The sequence below is a fragment of the Neovison vison genome, chromosome 12, assembly GCF_020171115.1.
Source record: "Neovison vison isolate M4711 chromosome 12, ASM_NN_V1, whole genome shotgun sequence".
Classification (NCBI taxonomy): Eukaryota; Metazoa; Chordata; class Mammalia; order Carnivora; family Mustelidae; genus Neogale; species Neogale vison.
The window spans coordinates 46,214,963-46,232,272 of NC_058102.1; the positions used below are offsets into that span (position 1 = coordinate 46,214,963).

At 40.6% G+C, this 17,310-nt stretch overlaps 1 protein-coding gene across 2 annotated transcripts in view; it reads right to left on the bottom strand.

Annotated features, from left to right (window-relative positions):
• Nucleotides 1–17,310, bottom strand: part of LGR5 (leucine rich repeat containing G protein-coupled receptor 5) — a 125,729-nt gene that overhangs the window by 68,835 nt on the left and 39,584 nt on the right. For both annotated transcript variants that reach the window (XM_044227592.1, XM_044227591.1), the window contains exon 2: nt 1,589–1,660. In XM_044227592.1, coding sequence (XP_044083527.1) covers nt 1,589–1,660 — 72 coding nt within the window. The remainder of the gene's footprint in view (nt 1–1,588; nt 1,661–17,310) is intronic.

The following is a 17,310-nucleotide window of genomic DNA, read 5'->3' on the forward strand; positions in this document are numbered from 1 at the left end:
TAGTGTGAGGAAATGACAGAAGAAAGCATAGCAAATACACACTTTCAAAATGCTGGGTTGGGGGTGTACATAGGACCAAGCCTTGTGTATTAATTATGGTGAGGAAGGGAAGATGAGAAGGATGGAAATCAGGAAAAAACCCTAACTGAAAGTTGCTAAAGGTAGTTAATAGAAATTTTGGCTAATGTCTACCATGTCTGTTGCTTTTTCCTAAGGCAGCTAACTTGGATGAGAAGCTCCTTTTACATGTTTTGCTTTCTCAGTATTCATTTGTTCATCAAAAATGTATTGATTATTATCACATACAAGCCACGACTAAGATAGACAAGGACTCAGCCCTGATCAAGGTTACTTTTTAGCCATGGAAATGGTGAGAGAGAAAAGGGGAAAAGAGGAGCCTGGACAACCCAGAGTGAAAAACTCTGATTGATCAAAACTTGCTGCAGTCTTGTCATCTGAGCTTCCCCAACATATTCCTGGATAACAACCTGGGCATATGGACAACTGATTTCAGTGGTTAGACAATAGCATTTGCTAAAAATATAAGGCTGTCAAAAATATAGATAAAACCCTAAGGGGAGAAATCTGAGAATGTCATCCTCTTGCAAAGGGAAAAGATTGATGCACTGTAATCTGGGTATGATGGAACATTCTTCCCACTTCCTGGGGTGGATCATGCAGTGCATCAACCATTTAAATTACTCCCCAGATTGGACCCTGACTTTTGGATTTATAAAGGAAGTATTTTCAAAAGAGGTCATTGCCTACACAATTCCTTTAATCAACAGTCAGAAGATGTACTCAAGGGACGGTGCCAAACTCTCTTCATGAGGACGGCGATGGCACACGGCTCCCTTCGTCTCCATCACTCCAAAGGGTAAGAGGATCAAATGAATTTTTAAATACAGATTTTTGGATTATACAGTTCTTTTTCATCTTCTGGAAAGTGATTACGAGACTTAATCAAGACTCCTCTGTGTATCATTAGCTAATTTTAGCTTCCTTCTTTTTAATTTTTTTTACAGGGAGTTTGGAGAGCCCAGTTTGAAGTCCTCTGTGGATTTCATGTTTTTCTGTTCAAGCCTTGAGGGAAGCTAAATTAAGAAGTAGGAAAATAGTAATTAAAAGTGATTAGGACAAGAAGTTTTGGTGCTATGGAATGTGGACTTCATTCTCCCCGTCACAACCCGAACCAAGCGTCAGTTTTTGGTTTTGATTATAGCTTTACTTGCTATTTTAATAAACATGAACCGGTATTCAAACTTTTAATATCCTGCCGCTTAACTATTTCCAAAGAGACATCCAGGCCTCTTAAACTGCCTTTGTTTTAAAATTTTAATTTGTTTGGCTCAAGTCTCACCTTAGAAAGTTGTAGCCTCATGGTCAACTCCTTTATAAGTTGATTTCCAGAATCTTAGGCAATTTCTTTTTTTCTTCCCTCCCAACTAAGTGTTTCCTCATGTGCCAAAATTGTTGGTGCTGACAGCTTTTTTGCCTTGTTTTATCTGGTTCCCACAGTGAGTGTGAGGGGCAAACCCAGGAATGTGCTCAGTGTTGACTGGACGCATCACTGCTACGCAATACTTACAACTCCTCTAGGAAGCGGAGGCTGTACAGGGGATTCGGGGGCAGCTGACTGATGTTGTTCATACTGAGGTCTCTGGAGAGGAAAACAGACAGCACGTGAGAAGCAGCGTCCGCCACCACCAGGGAATCCAGCTGTTCCCTCCACACATTTTCAAGCAATACGTTCTTTCTTTCGCTTGACCAATGAACCGCTGTTTTGCATCTTAAAGATATTCCTTACCGCTCCCAGCTCCCAGCTCCCACCCCAGCCCCAGCCCATCTCGGGCTCTCTGTCAAATGAGAGCCCCTAGGAGGGGCTCCTATGAATTCAGAATGATTTAGACCATTCATGGGCATGATGGCAGTACTTCACATTTAAAATTATGGAAGTAGGACGGCAAAGGAAACAGACATAACTCAACCGTAGACATAACCCAACTTCAGTTCTTGCTTTGAATTTTGTGACAAAGAGAAATGCCTTCCCCTTGCAACTCTCTGCAAGTCCCACTTCTGGGGGCTGTAAGCACCTTGTAAAAACAAATGTTTGGATTCAAAGAAACTTAAAAAACAAAACAAAACAAAACAAGACAAAAAGCCCATTCCCTCCTTCTAACATGTTCCCTTTGCAGGTTCTCAGATTGCATTAAATAAGTGAAATGAACCATAAAACAAGGGTGTAATGTGATCCCGCTTCGGAGCACACTTCCTGCTGCGCCCGCACAGTAGTTCCTGGCACAGGAAACAACAAGCCACTTCGGGTAGAACTCAATCAATTTTTGTTTTAAGGGAAACTCCGTGTAACGCGATTTTATTCTGTTTTTACTTTTCTATTTCTTGACGGTCTCCCACATAACCCTACAGCGTCACTGATAGATGCCATCTGTATCTCAGAGGACAAAAGACCGGCGGCGGGACAGACTGTCACCAAGACCAGCTAAAACTTTATGTGTTAGTCGGCTGAAGACTGACTTAAAACATGACTGCTTGCTCAAACCTGAAGGTTCAGATTCTATTAAAAATTCATTATAATCTCAGATCAGGTGTACATACTTAAAATTTATCTCAAGATAAGACAGTGAGCTTTCTTTTTATTTAGTATTTTTAGAACTGACCTAATTGGCATATGACATGGTAGTAATTTTAGGTGTACAACATAATGATGTGACATATATATATATATATATATATATATATATATTGCAAAATGATTACCACGATAAGGTTAGCTAACATTCATCGAATTTACTTTTTTTTTTCTTGTGAAGAGAACTCTTAAGATTTACTCTCCTAGAAACTTTTGGATAAACAATACAGAATTATTAACTATATTCACCCTGCTGTACATTACTTCCCCAGGACTTTTTTATTGTATAACTGGAATTCTGTATCTTCTGACCACCTTCATCTATTTCACCCATGAGCTTTTTAAAAAATCCGGATTATTCCCAATATTTAAGTGGTCACACCCATAGCATCTAACCGGCTGTTGTCAGTATAGAGTGCTTGGTTTCTTTATCAAATATTAACTGTTAATCACTGATGGTTAAGAATGCAGGGATTGATCATTTATTCTTTAAAAAGTGACTGAAAAGTCACTAGCATCAATAGGAAGATTAAAATATTCAGTTAAATATTTCAGAGTATGGTAAAAAGATAATTATACATTTTAATATCTGCCACTGAACACTTATATAGCTGAGTAACATGCTATATTCTTAAGCTAAAATTAAACGATGTCAAAAATATACACTAGGGGCGCCTGGGTGGCTCAGTGGGTTGGGCCGCTGCCTTCGGCTCAGGTCATGATCTCAGGGTCCTGGGATCGAGTCCCGCATCGGGCTCTCTGCTCAGCAGGGAGCCTGCTTCCTCCTCTTTCTCTGCCTGCCTCTTTGCCTACTTGTGATCTCTCTCTGTCAAATAAATAAATAAAATCTTAAAAAAATATATATATACACTAAAATTTTTTGGTTTTCCATATATTGAATATCTGGATGGTTTTCTCATGCTCTCTAGGTAACAGTGGCAAATAACTGATCAGCAATTTAAATCTGTTGTGCAGATTTAAATTGGAATTTATATTTAAATTCTCTGAAGTAGCAAAGTTGTTTAGTTCAGTTCACTGAACAGACATGTATAAAATTAATCAATGACGTTTCTGGATTCCTCACAGGGACAATATCATCCGGGCAAAGACTTGGTATTTCTTAGGCACTCACTTATTTTCTCATTGATATCCCACTTATTTCCTAAAAGAATCAAGATGGTTTGCTTTCGGAGCATGTTTATTAGCAACCAAGATCCAACCAGTTTCAACATGAAGACAGCCGGTATGGAGAGCACTAAGTTTCCTCTCCTGTTATATTTTTCTGGGTGATGTGCGAAACAGTACGGGACACACATCCCTCTTGTGTATATGCCGAAAGCTCTAAACAGAATGAGGACATTTACATTTAAGGAGATTCATAAACATTCCACATGATTTTAATATTCACTATCCTATCTCAGTTTCCTGGAAGTGAAGCTTATATAAGCCTACACTCTCAGTCTCCCCAGAGCACTTGGGATGGAGGAACAGCGGAGAGAGCAAGGCACTGTCAGCGTATAGAGTCTTAGGTTTGAATCCTGACCTCATTCATCAGCTGCATGATCTTGGGAGAAATGATCTCCATGTGGCAGGTTTCCCTGTAGTTAAACTAGGGTGTCTCTTCCTTAATAGTTTATGCTATTAAACTCTTGCTAGCTGTTTCCAATCAAAAGAGAGCGACTTATTTCTTAAAAAGAGGAATCTCCCTTTCCCAAAAGGAATTAATAACTTCTCTGTGTTACTTGATATTGGGGATCCCTCTTAGAAAATGAGCAAATCCTGCTAATCCATTCTTTTATCATCTGTTTTCGAGTAAGTTTGTTTTCTTTTTAAAAGATTTTATCTATCTATCTATCTATCTATCTATCTATCTAAGAGAGAGAGAGAGAGAGAGAGAGGGAGGGAGAGGGAGAAAGAATCTGAGGCAGACTCCATGCTGAGTGCAGAGCCCAATGTGAGGCTCAGTCCCACGACCGGGAGAGCACGACCTGAGCTGAAACCAAGAACTGGATGCTTAATCAACTGAGCTACCCAGGCGCCTCTTATGTTTTCTTTTAAAGAGCTTCTAAGCAATGCATATAAGCCTATAGCAGAAAACAACTTTTCATATCAGCCATCTAAGGTAAAATGAACTAGACCTCTAAAATATAAATTCCAAGCAGATAAGATAAAAAGGAATTTGTCTGTATTTACTTTTTTCATTCTGTGTTCACCTTTGCATTGATGTTCAAATGGAATAGTGGTCCTCTAGTTTCCCAAACTAAACTATCCATGGTGAAAGACTGATTTTTTAAAATTCTGAATTTGCTGTGGGTTTATAATTTAAAAAAGTAAAATAAAATAAAATAAATTACTAGAAAAGGGAAATAAAAACACTAGAATGCATAAAATAGGAGCTCAATATTTTGTTATGTGATTCAGTAATTTTTCAATTACTATAAAAGTTTCTAAACCTTACTCTCAAATTCTTTTTTTTTTTTTTTTTAAGATTTTATTTATTTATCTGACAGAGACACAGCAAGAGAGGGAACACAAGCAGGGGAAGTGGGAGAGGGAGAAGCAGGCCTCCTGCTGAGCCGGGAGCCCAATGTGGGGCTTGATCCCAGGACGCTGGAATCAGTACCTGAGCCAAAGGCAGACACTTAAAGACTGAGTCACCAAGGCACCCCTTTTACTCTCTAATTCTTATCTGTTGTGGATCATAAAAAACAACCATGTCCTGGGAAGGACACTTCCCTGGACCGCTCTTTGATTAGCAATGCTCTTCTTGCCTTTATGTCAATTTTGAGTTAAAGATAATAGATTAAGAACATTAAAACTCTGTACAAAAATATTCTCTTTCTTACTTAAATTATTTGTAAACTTTTATTTTTAGTATTTGGTCCTTCTGACCCCTGGAATGCATATAACTTTAGCACCAAATCAGGAGATTGTAAGATAAATTTCCAAACCTGTACATTATTGATTTTTTAAACTATGATTTTAAAAGGTGGCCTCATGTTGCACCACATTTTTGTCTATGATTCAGTTTCCTAACATTTGTGAAACAATGTAATGGATTTCTTTAATTTTTTCATCTTTTGCCAAAATGTTGGAATTAATTTTGAAGAAGTGGTCACTATGGACAAAGATTTCATAAGACATGGAAGATTCATTGTGACAAGATGGTCAAATATGTTTGACCATTCTTCCCTGTCTCTGACTCTACTCTTGCTGATGCTGTGTTAATGGCCGTGTCTGGAAATCTACCATAGGGGTTGGAGAGCTCAGTGGGAACAGTTGACTCTATATTGGAATCACCTCAGGACCTTTACGGAATATTGATGTTTGGGTCCCATCCCCAGAGTGCCTGAGTTGATGGGTCCAGTATGGACACTGGGATGTTTAAAACCTGCCCTAGTGATTGGAATGTTCAAGCAAGGCTTAGAACCACGGCACAGGAGGAACCCTAAATTCCCAGATGAGAGCTTTGAGCTCTACAACTCACTCAGAGTTTAGGAGGCCTAATTGTTTCCTAGAAGTAGAGTTCTGTCCAAGCAGACAGTCTCTCTCTCTTGCAAATGTCTTTGTTGTTTGCAACTCTATTGTTTTTCTTCATTTGACAAATCTGAGTTGAGCATTAATTGTGGGTAGGTCTAGGGACACAATGGAGAATCAATCCAAGTCAGCTTCAACTTTTCCCTTTCCTCCTGTCCCTACGTCCATAAAGATATCCAGTATTAATTCTATAGAACTTTCTTCTGGATCTGGTCTCCCTTCCTTTTTCTTGGCTTCTACTTTTGGTCAAGTCCCTGTTACATGAATAACCCTTTTGCTCTTCGTGCTTACTGTGTCTCCTCATACTATGTCTAGGTCACCTTCTGTACCATGGCCAGACGGGTCACCCCAAAAAGCCCATCTATCTGATCGTCACTCCACTCAGACCCACTGTTAGCCAATAAGAAAGGCAAACCCTCAGGTGCATCCACAGGAAAAGGGGTCTCCTCTGGAGTTGGGCATGATGAATTACAGAAAAGATCTTTGCACTGAAGCAGCAGAACAAGGTGACTAGTTTGCAAGAAGAGCTTGGCCTGGAGTTCAGTCCCTTCGGAGGAGTCCCTGTGCAGGGCAAACCTCCCAGCTCTAGCCATATGGACCTCCTCCATCTGAGAACTTTGGCTGGCTCCAGGCCTCTTAGAGGAACAAATACCCAAACTATTTAAGCTCTTCATGATTTGGCCTAATGCATGTTTTCACCTTGATTTTATGTCACTTCCTCTATGCAATGTGAGGTCCACTTATATACTTGAAATTCTTGCTGTTCCCCTTTGCATCTGTTTTTCACATGTGATTCTCTTTCCCTAGAATGCATTAGCTTCTCTATTTCCAAATTCCTACTCCTGTGCTCCCCCACCCTCCCCTCACCGCCATTTAAGATCTAGCTTTACGGACCCTTGTGTTCCAGTCTTTTGTCTTTCCAGCTTAGTCTTCTATTTCAATCTCTGGTCCTTTGATACTTCTAGTATTAGAGCTTTGTCTTAGCCTAAGAACCTAGCTTACATCATGCATTGGTCACCTGGATCACTACCTCACCAACACCCTCAACCTCCTGGTCCCTTGTCTTTTGTTTCATTCTCCTGGCAAAATCCCAGCTCTGGAAAAACACCATAATTCATTTTCTCTGTTCCTAAACCCAGGGTACTGAGTGCTACTAGAAAAGAGAAACTCACAAATGTGCCGGCTGGGGACTATAAATTCATGGTCTTTGTGGGTTCTCAACACTGCTGCACAATTCTGTTATTTGTGATTGCTCAATGTACTCCCTCAGGAACTGTGGCCAATCTTGAACATTTGCTTCAAACCTCTTAATCAACCACTCCCATCATGATACACCTTCCTTCTCACTTCATGAAAACAACTGAGATTCTTTAGACCACCACACATGAAATAAACAAAATTCTGGTTCTTTTTTGTCCCCTGCTTACTATACCCATACTTTTCTACTTGCTTAGCCTTGCTGATGGTTCCCATCCCCTCTAGGATGCCATAGCTCATTACTCATGAATAATAACTCCCTTTTTTTTTTTTAAGATTTTATTTATTTATTTGACAGAGAGAGATACAGCAAGAGAGGGAACACAGCAGGGGGAGTGGGAGAGGGAAAAGCAGGCTCCCTGCTGAGCAGGGAGCCTGATGTGGGGCTCTATCCCAGGACCCTGGGATCATGACCTGAGCCAAAGGCAGACGCTTAAAGACTGAGCCATCCAGGTGCCCCTGAATAATTCCTTCTACTTCCTCTATTTTTTTTTTTTTTTTAACCTATTCTTCCCCTTCGGTGTATAAACAGAGTCAAGTCTTTTCCTCTACTAAAACTGACAGGAAGCAGGATCTTTCAATCCCATGTCTTCCTTTACTTGCTGCTCAGTGTTTCTCAATCCCTTTGGGGTTGTTTATAGTCTACAGTTGCAGCCCCCACTTCCCATTCCCTTTCTAACCCACAATACACAGACTTCCATCCCTACACTCCAATGAATTGCTCTTGCCAAAGAAAAAGGGACTTCCATATTGTCAAATTTAATGAACACAGGACTTAGTGGGCCTGTCTCCTGCATTAGATTTACTCTTCCTGGAAACTCTGTACTCCATTGGTTTCCAAGTCATCATTCTCTCAGGATTCTTTCCATACTTTCCGAACTTTCTACTTTATAGGCTCCTTTGTGGGATTTTATTCTATTTATCCCTTAAATGAGAGTGCTCTCTGGAGTTCTGCCCTTGGCCTAGTGCTCTTCAATCTCTGTCCTTTCTTCTTGGAGACTCTTACTTACTTCCCTGGGTTTAAGTATTTCTTTCTTTTTTTTTTTTTTTAAAGATTTTATTTATTTATTTGACAGAGAGAGATCACAAGTAGGCAGAGAGGGAGGCAGAGAGAGAGAGCGAGAGAGAGGAGGAAGCAGGCTCCCCGCTGAGCAGAGAGCCCGATGCGGGACTCGATCCCAGGACCCTGAGATCATGACCTGAGCCGAAGGCAGCGGCTTAACCCACTGAGCCACCCAGGCGCCCGGTTTAAGTATTTCTTAGATGCCCATAACTCCTTCATCCTAGCCTTAATCCCTCTCTCCTAAATCTTAATCCTTCTCTCCTAAATTTCAGAACCATAGTTTTAATTTCTGTTTCCTAAACTTCAGACCCATATATCTAATTTCCTAGTCTTAATCCCTTTCCCCTAAATTTCAGAACCATGTGTCTAACTTCCTTCTGCATACGTCCAGTTAGCGATCTTGTAGGAATGCGCCATGCGTGACCATGCACCATGTTCAAAATGGAAATAATTACTTCCTATTCCGTATTTGTTTCTTTTTCTGTAGTACCAGTGTCTAGTTAGTGCCATTGCCATCTTCCTTCCAGGAAAGCCCAAATCTTAGATACCATTCAAGTCTTCTTTCTTGCATTTTCTCTGCCTATCTCTTTTTTCTCTCTCTTTACTCTTCCCTGCTGCAGGTGTTCACCATCTCTGCCCCAGTCATCCGAAATTGCCTCCCCACTCCACGGTTGCCTGCTATCAGTCTTTTAGGCCTTATTATTCTTTTAGGCCTACCCTCTAATGGTTAGAGAGATCCATTTAAAAAAATGCAGAATTAGACAAAACACCACCCTACTTAAAACCCCTTCTTCTCTTTTTAAGACTTTATTGTTTATTTATTTACTTGACAGAGAAAGAGAGCAAGAGAGAGTGCACAACCAGGGGGAGCAGCAGGTGGAGGGGTGAGCAAGGAGCCTGATGTGAGACTCCATCCCAGGGATGACCCAAGCTGAAGGCAGACGCCTAATGACTGAGCCACCCACGCACCCCTAAAACCTTTCAATGAGTGTCATTTTCCAAATGAAATCCACGCTTTTTACTATGGCACTGCAAACTCCATTGTGCAGTACACAGAAGCTTTACTACTCTGCCATATTGATTTTCATTCATTGTTCCAGACTCAGGTAGGGTGTCATCTCCTCCAGGAAGCCTTCGCCCAGCTATAAGGTTAGGGTAAGTGATTTGTTCCCTGTCTTCCCATATCATCCCACACATTTAATGGCATCATACTGAAGTGATATGTTTATGGGTCTATCTTCTACAGTAGGCTCTGACTCCTCATGGTCTTTTTTGTTGTTGTTGTTTGTTTATTTGTTTTCCAGTATACTTCTAGTGTCTAAAGGAGTCTTGCCTTATAGAAGATACTCAATGAATGCTGACTTGATCTCTCTTCTACTGCAGCCTTCCTATAAGCAAGCAGATGATCTTACCCAATCCATTTTTTAAAATCATGTTTCTCATCAAATGGCTACACTGCTTCTAAGTGTGATGCATAAAACTCTTCTACTATGAAACACTATTGGGAACAAAACCCACTTTGTGTATACCACCTTTCACAAAGATTTTTGCTCAGAATTAGTGTTATGGTTTCTCTCTTCAGTCAGCCTTGTCTGCCTTCTGTCCTAGAGATTCTTCAAAGATTCTTGTCCATTGAAAGTTCCCCGTCTACCCCCATACTCAAGCATCTCTACTTGAGCTGCCGCTAGTGCTTCTTCTTCCCCTCCTCCTCCTTTTTCTTTCTCCCCTTCTTTCCCTCTTTGTTCCTTTTACTTTTCCTTTTCTCCTCTTTCTCTTGCTGAAACACCCTTCCTATCATTTTTATGGATTTGTTGGGGGAGGAATGCTTGCATTAGGTACTTACTCCTCCATCTTAAAATCCAGGTATGGTTAATATTTGAGGCCCGGTACAGGAATCAGTGAACAAAGAGTCCATTCCTTATAGTGTGACTATAAAGCAAATTAAGAAAACAACCCCCCAAAATGGTTCTTTAATCTCCGCCACAGTTGAAGACAAATATTTTCTTCTTTAGCAGCGTAGTGCAATTCCCATTTCTTCTAAGTACAATCATTTAAAATTTGTCTTGGGAGATCCAGTAGCATTTAGCTTTCTGCCAGATACCTTTGTTAACAATGGATCCAGGCTGGAGCCATTCCAGCACTTTTTAATTGATCACTTTTCAAATATACTTCTAGAGATAAGCCGTCCTGTGAACTTCAAAAGGAAAGGTGCAGGCCAGAGTAGCATTTTATGATAGTATGAATAATGTTATTTCCACATACTTTTCTCATATTATTAACTCCAAAACAATGTATCTTTGAAGAACATTTTTATTGAAGTGTTATATGGGAAAATGAACAAATCGTAAGTGTCCAGCCCAGTGAATTTCCAGTGTGAACATACCTTCACAAATCAGCACAAAACCAGAAATGGAACATAATCACTGCCCCAGAAGCTCCTTTATGTTCCCTTCCACCCACTTCTCCCCAGAGGGAACCAGTCTGCTGACTTCCAACACCTTATATTAATTTTGCTTGGTTTCGATCTTTCTATAAATGGAATCGTATAGTGCATAGTTCTTTTTTTTTAAAAAAACACATTTTATTTTTTAGAGCAGTTTTAGGTTCACAGCAAAATTAAGAGGAAGCCATAGTGATTGCCCATATACCTCTTGCCCACCTACGTGCCCAGCCTCCCCCGTTATCCATATTCCCCACCAGAGTGGTATATTTATTATATAATTACATGAGATACACCTGCTGTTGTACAGTCTATGGATTTGGACAAATGTATTCACCATTATAGTATCAGACAGAGCATTGTCACTACCTACAAATCCTCTGTTTTCTATCTGTTCATCCTTCCACTCCCCATACCCAATCCTGGCAATCCTGAATCTTCTATTGTCTCCACAGTGTTGCCTTTTCCAGAATGTTATATAGTTGAAATCATACATGATGTAGCCTTTTCAGACTGGCTTCTTTCACTTAGTAATACAGAGCAGAGTTTTTTGTGTTTTCCAAGCTTCTTTCGATCACTGTGTTTATAGTTATCCATGTGTTGCATGTAGCAATAGTTTATTCCTTCTCAATCCAATATACTATCTCGTTTTATTATTATACCACAACTCAGCTGTTGATGGACATTTGGATCAGTTTGTGTCTATGATGAGTAGTGTCGCTATAAACATTCTATTTTTTAAGGGATTTTATTTATTTATTTGTCAGAGAGACAGAGAACACAAGCAGGGGGAGTGGCAGGCTGAGGCAGAAGCAGACTTCCCGGTAAGCAGGGAGCTGGATGCTGGACTCGATTGTAGGACCTCCGGTTCGTGACCTAAGCCGAAGGCAGATGCTTAACCGACTGAGCCACCCAGGCATCCCTGTTATAAACATTCTTAAATATGTCTTTTGTTGAGCATATATGAAGTATGTGCATATCTGTTAGGTATATATGTGAGTATGTACTCATGTATATACATATATATACATATATCTTGTTGGGTTTGTATGAGAAATGGTTGCAATTTCTGTTGGGTATATATCTAGGAGTGGAATTGCTAGGTCTTGGGGTATGCATATATTCAGCTTTAATAGATCCTGCCAAGCAGTTTTCTAAAGTGGTTATGTTGGGTCATACTTCTACCAGCAATGGATGAGCATTCCAGTTGTTTCATATCTCTTTTTCTCCATTTATTATCACCAGAATTGGCATTACTTCTCTTTAAAATTTTAGTCATTTTCGCTAAATGTACTATGGCATTTCATTGTGGTTTTAATTTGCATTTCCCGCATGTCTGGGAGAACCGAATACCTTTTCATGTGACTTTCAGCCATCAGGATACTCTTTTGGCAAAGCGTCAGAAGAATGTTTTATTTTATTTGATGACCTTCAAGTTAAAAATAAAACTTACAGGTTGTAAGTGAAATGATTTGTTTATATGTAAAGAAAGACTAACAATTTTTTTCATTTCTTTTCTAATACTATTATTTTTCCTGAGGTTTCAACGGTATTCTTTGAAATAGCTGGCAGTGTAATAACAGAGACAGTATTCTAGAGGTATCCTGACTTAGTCTGAGTCCTGGCTTTGCTATTTCTAAGCTGAACATACTTGAGCAAGTTTTTTAACATCTTTGTGCTTCAGTTACCTAATCTGTGAAACAGCAATAATGATACTATCTGCCTTACAGAATTCTTATGAGAAATAATTGAGCTAACAGACGGAAGGTACTTGAGTAGTATCTGGGATGTTATAAGCACTGCATAGTTTGCTATGATTATTATTATAACATAGAACCTCTTAGTGTTTTTACACATGAAAAATTTTACCCATGGAGATGTAATAGGAGTGGAGAGATGTTTGCTTATTGATATTAGGTTACCTTGAAAAATCTTTTTAAAATTACAGTATAATTTTAAAAATCTTTAGAGATAGCTGGCTTTTGTACTTACGTATGGGTCCCTTTGCTTTATTAAATTTTTTTTTTTAAAGATTTTATTTGTTTATTTGACAGACAGAGATCACAAGTAGAGAGGCAGGCAGAGAGAGAGAGAGGGAAGCAGGCTCCCTGCTGAGCAGAGAGCCTGACGCGGGACTCGATCCCAGGACCCTGAGATCATGACCTGAGCCGAAGGCAGCGGCTTAACCCACTGAGCCACCCAGGCGCCCCTGCTTTATTAAATTTTTAATGGAAACTTTGAAAAGACAGAGCCTCAAAGCAAACTCATTTGAACATTTTACATTGTCACCCTGATCCAACAGCCATAATTAACGTGACTGTGTATTCATGAACCTTATTTACATTCTGTGAAAAACAAGAGAAGAGACAGATGTAGAGGCCACTTTTAGGCACTCAGTCTTGAGCGATGGAATGTAGAAGGGACCCACAGCACCCCCCTGACTGAATAACACAGGCCCACCAGGGGACCCTCCTCAAAATACCCAGAGGCCCCCAGTGACCAATGGGCCACTTACAACCAGGCACGGTTACCAGAAAAGGGAGAATTCCATACCTCACCATACCTCCTCACCTTCCCTCTTTTAAAAACAGCCTCCTCCCATGGCCTCCTGGCAGACAGCCTCTCTCCTCTGCTGTCCTGCCGCCTGCTCCCTTGCAATATAGTCAATACACTTCTATCTCCCTTGTCCTGCCTCAGGTGAATCCTTTCACCCAATAGTCAGTAGCACCGCATTTGGGGTCCCCAACTGATCGGACAGACACCCCATTTAGACACCACAATAGATGTAGTTGTCTGTGAGTGGACCACTTATCCAAAAACTCATGTCCTCGGAACATACCCCAAACAGAAAGGCAAGCAGACAAAACGAAACAAAAACAAAGGGACAAAGAAAGAAATGACAACAAACCAAATCTTTCTACAGCTGTCAAAAGTCGAAGCCCACAAAGTTAGTCATGAACGTTTGTGCACATCTCTCAGAGGAAGAGGTCTCAATCAGAAGCGAAACATTCTTTATTTGGGCATTCGTGATGGGGTTTTTGTTTTGCTTTGTTTTGAAATCTACTGCAGCAAATTACCCGTGGGAAGCAAACGTGACAAGGTTGACAACGAGGTGGGAAAGCAGATTTAAGAACCGGAATGTCGGGACGCCTGGGTGTCTCAGACGGCTAAGCATCTGCCGTTGGCTCAGGTCATGATCTCCGAGTCCTGGGATTGAGCCCCATGTGGAGTGCCCGGCTCAGCAGGGAGTCTGCTTCTCCTTCTCCCTTTGCCTCTCCCCCACCGCTGGTGCTCTCTCTCTCTCTCTAACCGTTGTCTGTGCCCAATCACAGTAACTAGCATTTTTCTCTTTTTACCCCCCTCTCTCTTTCACATACACACATGCATACACACAGACACAATCTAATGAATCTTTGGATAATAACCCATTTTACAGAGGAAGAAACAGAGGCACACAGAGATTTAGCTTTTCTAGGATGACACTAGCAGTAAAGTGGCAAAGCCAAGCATGGTCTGAAGCCGGTCCATCTGACGCTATAGCTTGTGGGATCAGCCCTTTGCAGCTGCACTGTATACTGGAATCCGTGGTCTAATTCCCTTAGATTCCTTAATCTAATTAACTTCCGTTCCTAATATTTGGTTGACCTTTTTGACTTTTAAGTACCGCGTATGTAAGAAGAGACCTCAGGGAAAGTCTCTTTACTGTTCACACCTTTGTGTGCTATCTCTGGCTGCTTTTACCTCTTTGCCAGCCCCTGGGAGTGACTATTCGAGAACACCTCTCCAGCCCATTGACTCTGCTTTCATTTAGCCTTTGGATATATCTCTTGGGTCCTTCTTGGCTACAGGGTGTGTAGCCCCTGGCCCATTTCTCTCCCAGCCCCAGATCTCAGAATTCCAGTTGGAACCCTGGGCCTTTCACACATCCAGGGTGAGCGGTCAAGCAATGCAATGAGATCTTAACGATCCTCTCTGCCTCCGTTCTTTCCGCCTTCCCAGTCCATCTGGAGTCATCTTGATTTTTTTTTCCCTGAAGGATAAAGGAGCTAATATCTTATATTGTGCTCCCTTTTTTCTTTTAACAATAACTCTGTTTGTCTAAACAGTTTACAAAGCTTGTTTATGGCACAAATTGGTCTCTGAGTGAGACAGTTGAACATGGAGAGGAGTAGAGTCCCCCACAGACTGAAGACTGTGCTATCATTCACAATAGTAATGTTCATGTGAGTAATAGATTCTGTTTTTCCTTATGCATAGAAAAAAAAATCAAACAACCCACTTTGGAATTAGAACAGGGTTTTTCAATCTTGATATTCAATACTGACATTCGGGGCTTGATGGTTCTTTTTGCTGTGGGGGGCTCTCCTGTGTATTGTAAGGTGCTGGGCAGCGTTCCTGGCTCTACCCACTAGATGCCAGGAGCACCTTGATTCCGCCAGCTGTAACCACCAAGAACTTGCAGAGACCGCTGGGTGAATTCTGTTCTGCACCCTCTCCCCCGATTTGTATGGAACTTTTCGTGCTCTGTAACTCAGAATGTGACTGATTTGGAGACAGGGTCTTTAAAGAGGCAATTAAGTTAAAATGAGGTCATTATGGTGGATCCTGTTCTGCTATGACTGGTGCCCTGCACAAAGAGACAGAGGGAAAACCAGGTGAAGACACAGGGAAAAGACGATGAACCACAAGTCAAGGAGAAAGGCCTCAGAAGAAAACAACGCTGCCGATACCTTGATCTCGGATTTCCCAGCCTCCAGAAGTGTGAGAACATAAATTTCTTTTTTTTTTTTTTAAAGATTTTATTTATTTATTTGACAGACAGAGATCACAAGCAGGTAGAGAGGCAGGCAGAGAGAGGAGGAAGCAGGCTCCCTGCTGAGCAGAGAGCCCGATGTGGGACTCGATCCCAGGACCGTGAGATCATGACCTGAGCCGAAGGCAGAGGCTTAATCCTCTGAGCCACCCAGGCGCCCGAGAACATAAATTTCTGCTCTTGAAGCCACCCGGTCAGTGGTGCTTTGTTATGGCGGCCTTGAAAAACGAACATATAAACGCTGCCAAATAAATGATCCCTCGGGTCAGAATGCCCCTGGCTGAGAATCACTGAACTAGCACACATGAATCACACACAGACTATTCATTTTGCCTTTTGTGATGACAGAAAAAGTCATGTAATGACTTTTTTCTTCAAAAGAGGAAATTTAGAAAAACCTTCCCTCCCTACTCCTCTTTCACATCATAAATGTCTTTTAGCAGATAACTTCATTACTTAATTATTGGACAACAAAAATACGAAAAAGTCAAGTGAAAGCTGTAAGATACAAGTGTGTATATATATACAATATATATACATTATATACATACATTGTACATATATCAAATTTTGGGCCCATGGTTGTGTCTGATGGTTCCATAATCACTACACTGAAAAGACTCTCAAGGCAATGTTTCAAAGAAAATCTTTCAAAAGCTTTGGTTAAAGGAACTAGATCTATTTTATTTCACCCAGGCAGAAATTCCCATTGTTATTTATTTATTTATTTATTTATTTATTTATTTATTTATTTATTCTATGCAGTAAGCAAGTTGCCAAAATATCTTGCAACGAACATGACTTTCTTCCTTGGGCCTGTCCTGTCCATTCACCTTCATCACGATGCTCATTGGCACCGCACCCACCCTTCCAAAGGCTGGCTCCTCTTCATTCTTAGATTATCACTTTTTCAGATGTTCCTCTTGGTCTTCCAATCCAGAATAAGTCCTTTCCCACCTTTCCCTGCTCTTCCTCCGGCCCACCCTGTCCTCCTCCCCCCTCTCCCTACCTCCCACCACCATTTTTTCCACTTAGAATAGTTTGTGGTCACATCTTTATTTACTTTCCTGTCTTCCTTTCTTGAATGCAATGAAGGCAGGGTGTGTTCAATCACCAGCTTTTAGCACAGCATCTGGGACATGGTTGACAATCAATAAATACTCCTGTTGAATGACAGACCAGCTGAATGAATGTTTCATTCTCTGGCATTATTCCCCTCCTTTCTTATTTCTGGGAGGATTATTTTTACTAAGTATGTTTTTGTGGGTCTCCGAGGAGAGTACAGCAAGCAGATTAAAGGATACTGGGTCTACTTTGTGTTTCCTATAAACAGTTGGCCACAATGTTTTAAAAATAACTTTAAAAAATAACATTACTATGAATGTTGATCTATTTTATCGAAAAGATATTAATGAACAATGGCTAGGAAAAAATAAAAGGAACTCAGTAAGTCTCGCTAATTTTTGAGTTAGTTACTAGCTGAGTGTGGAAGATGTAGAAACATGATTGCATTTTAAATAGAGCACAGATTGTATTTTTATTTTGCTACT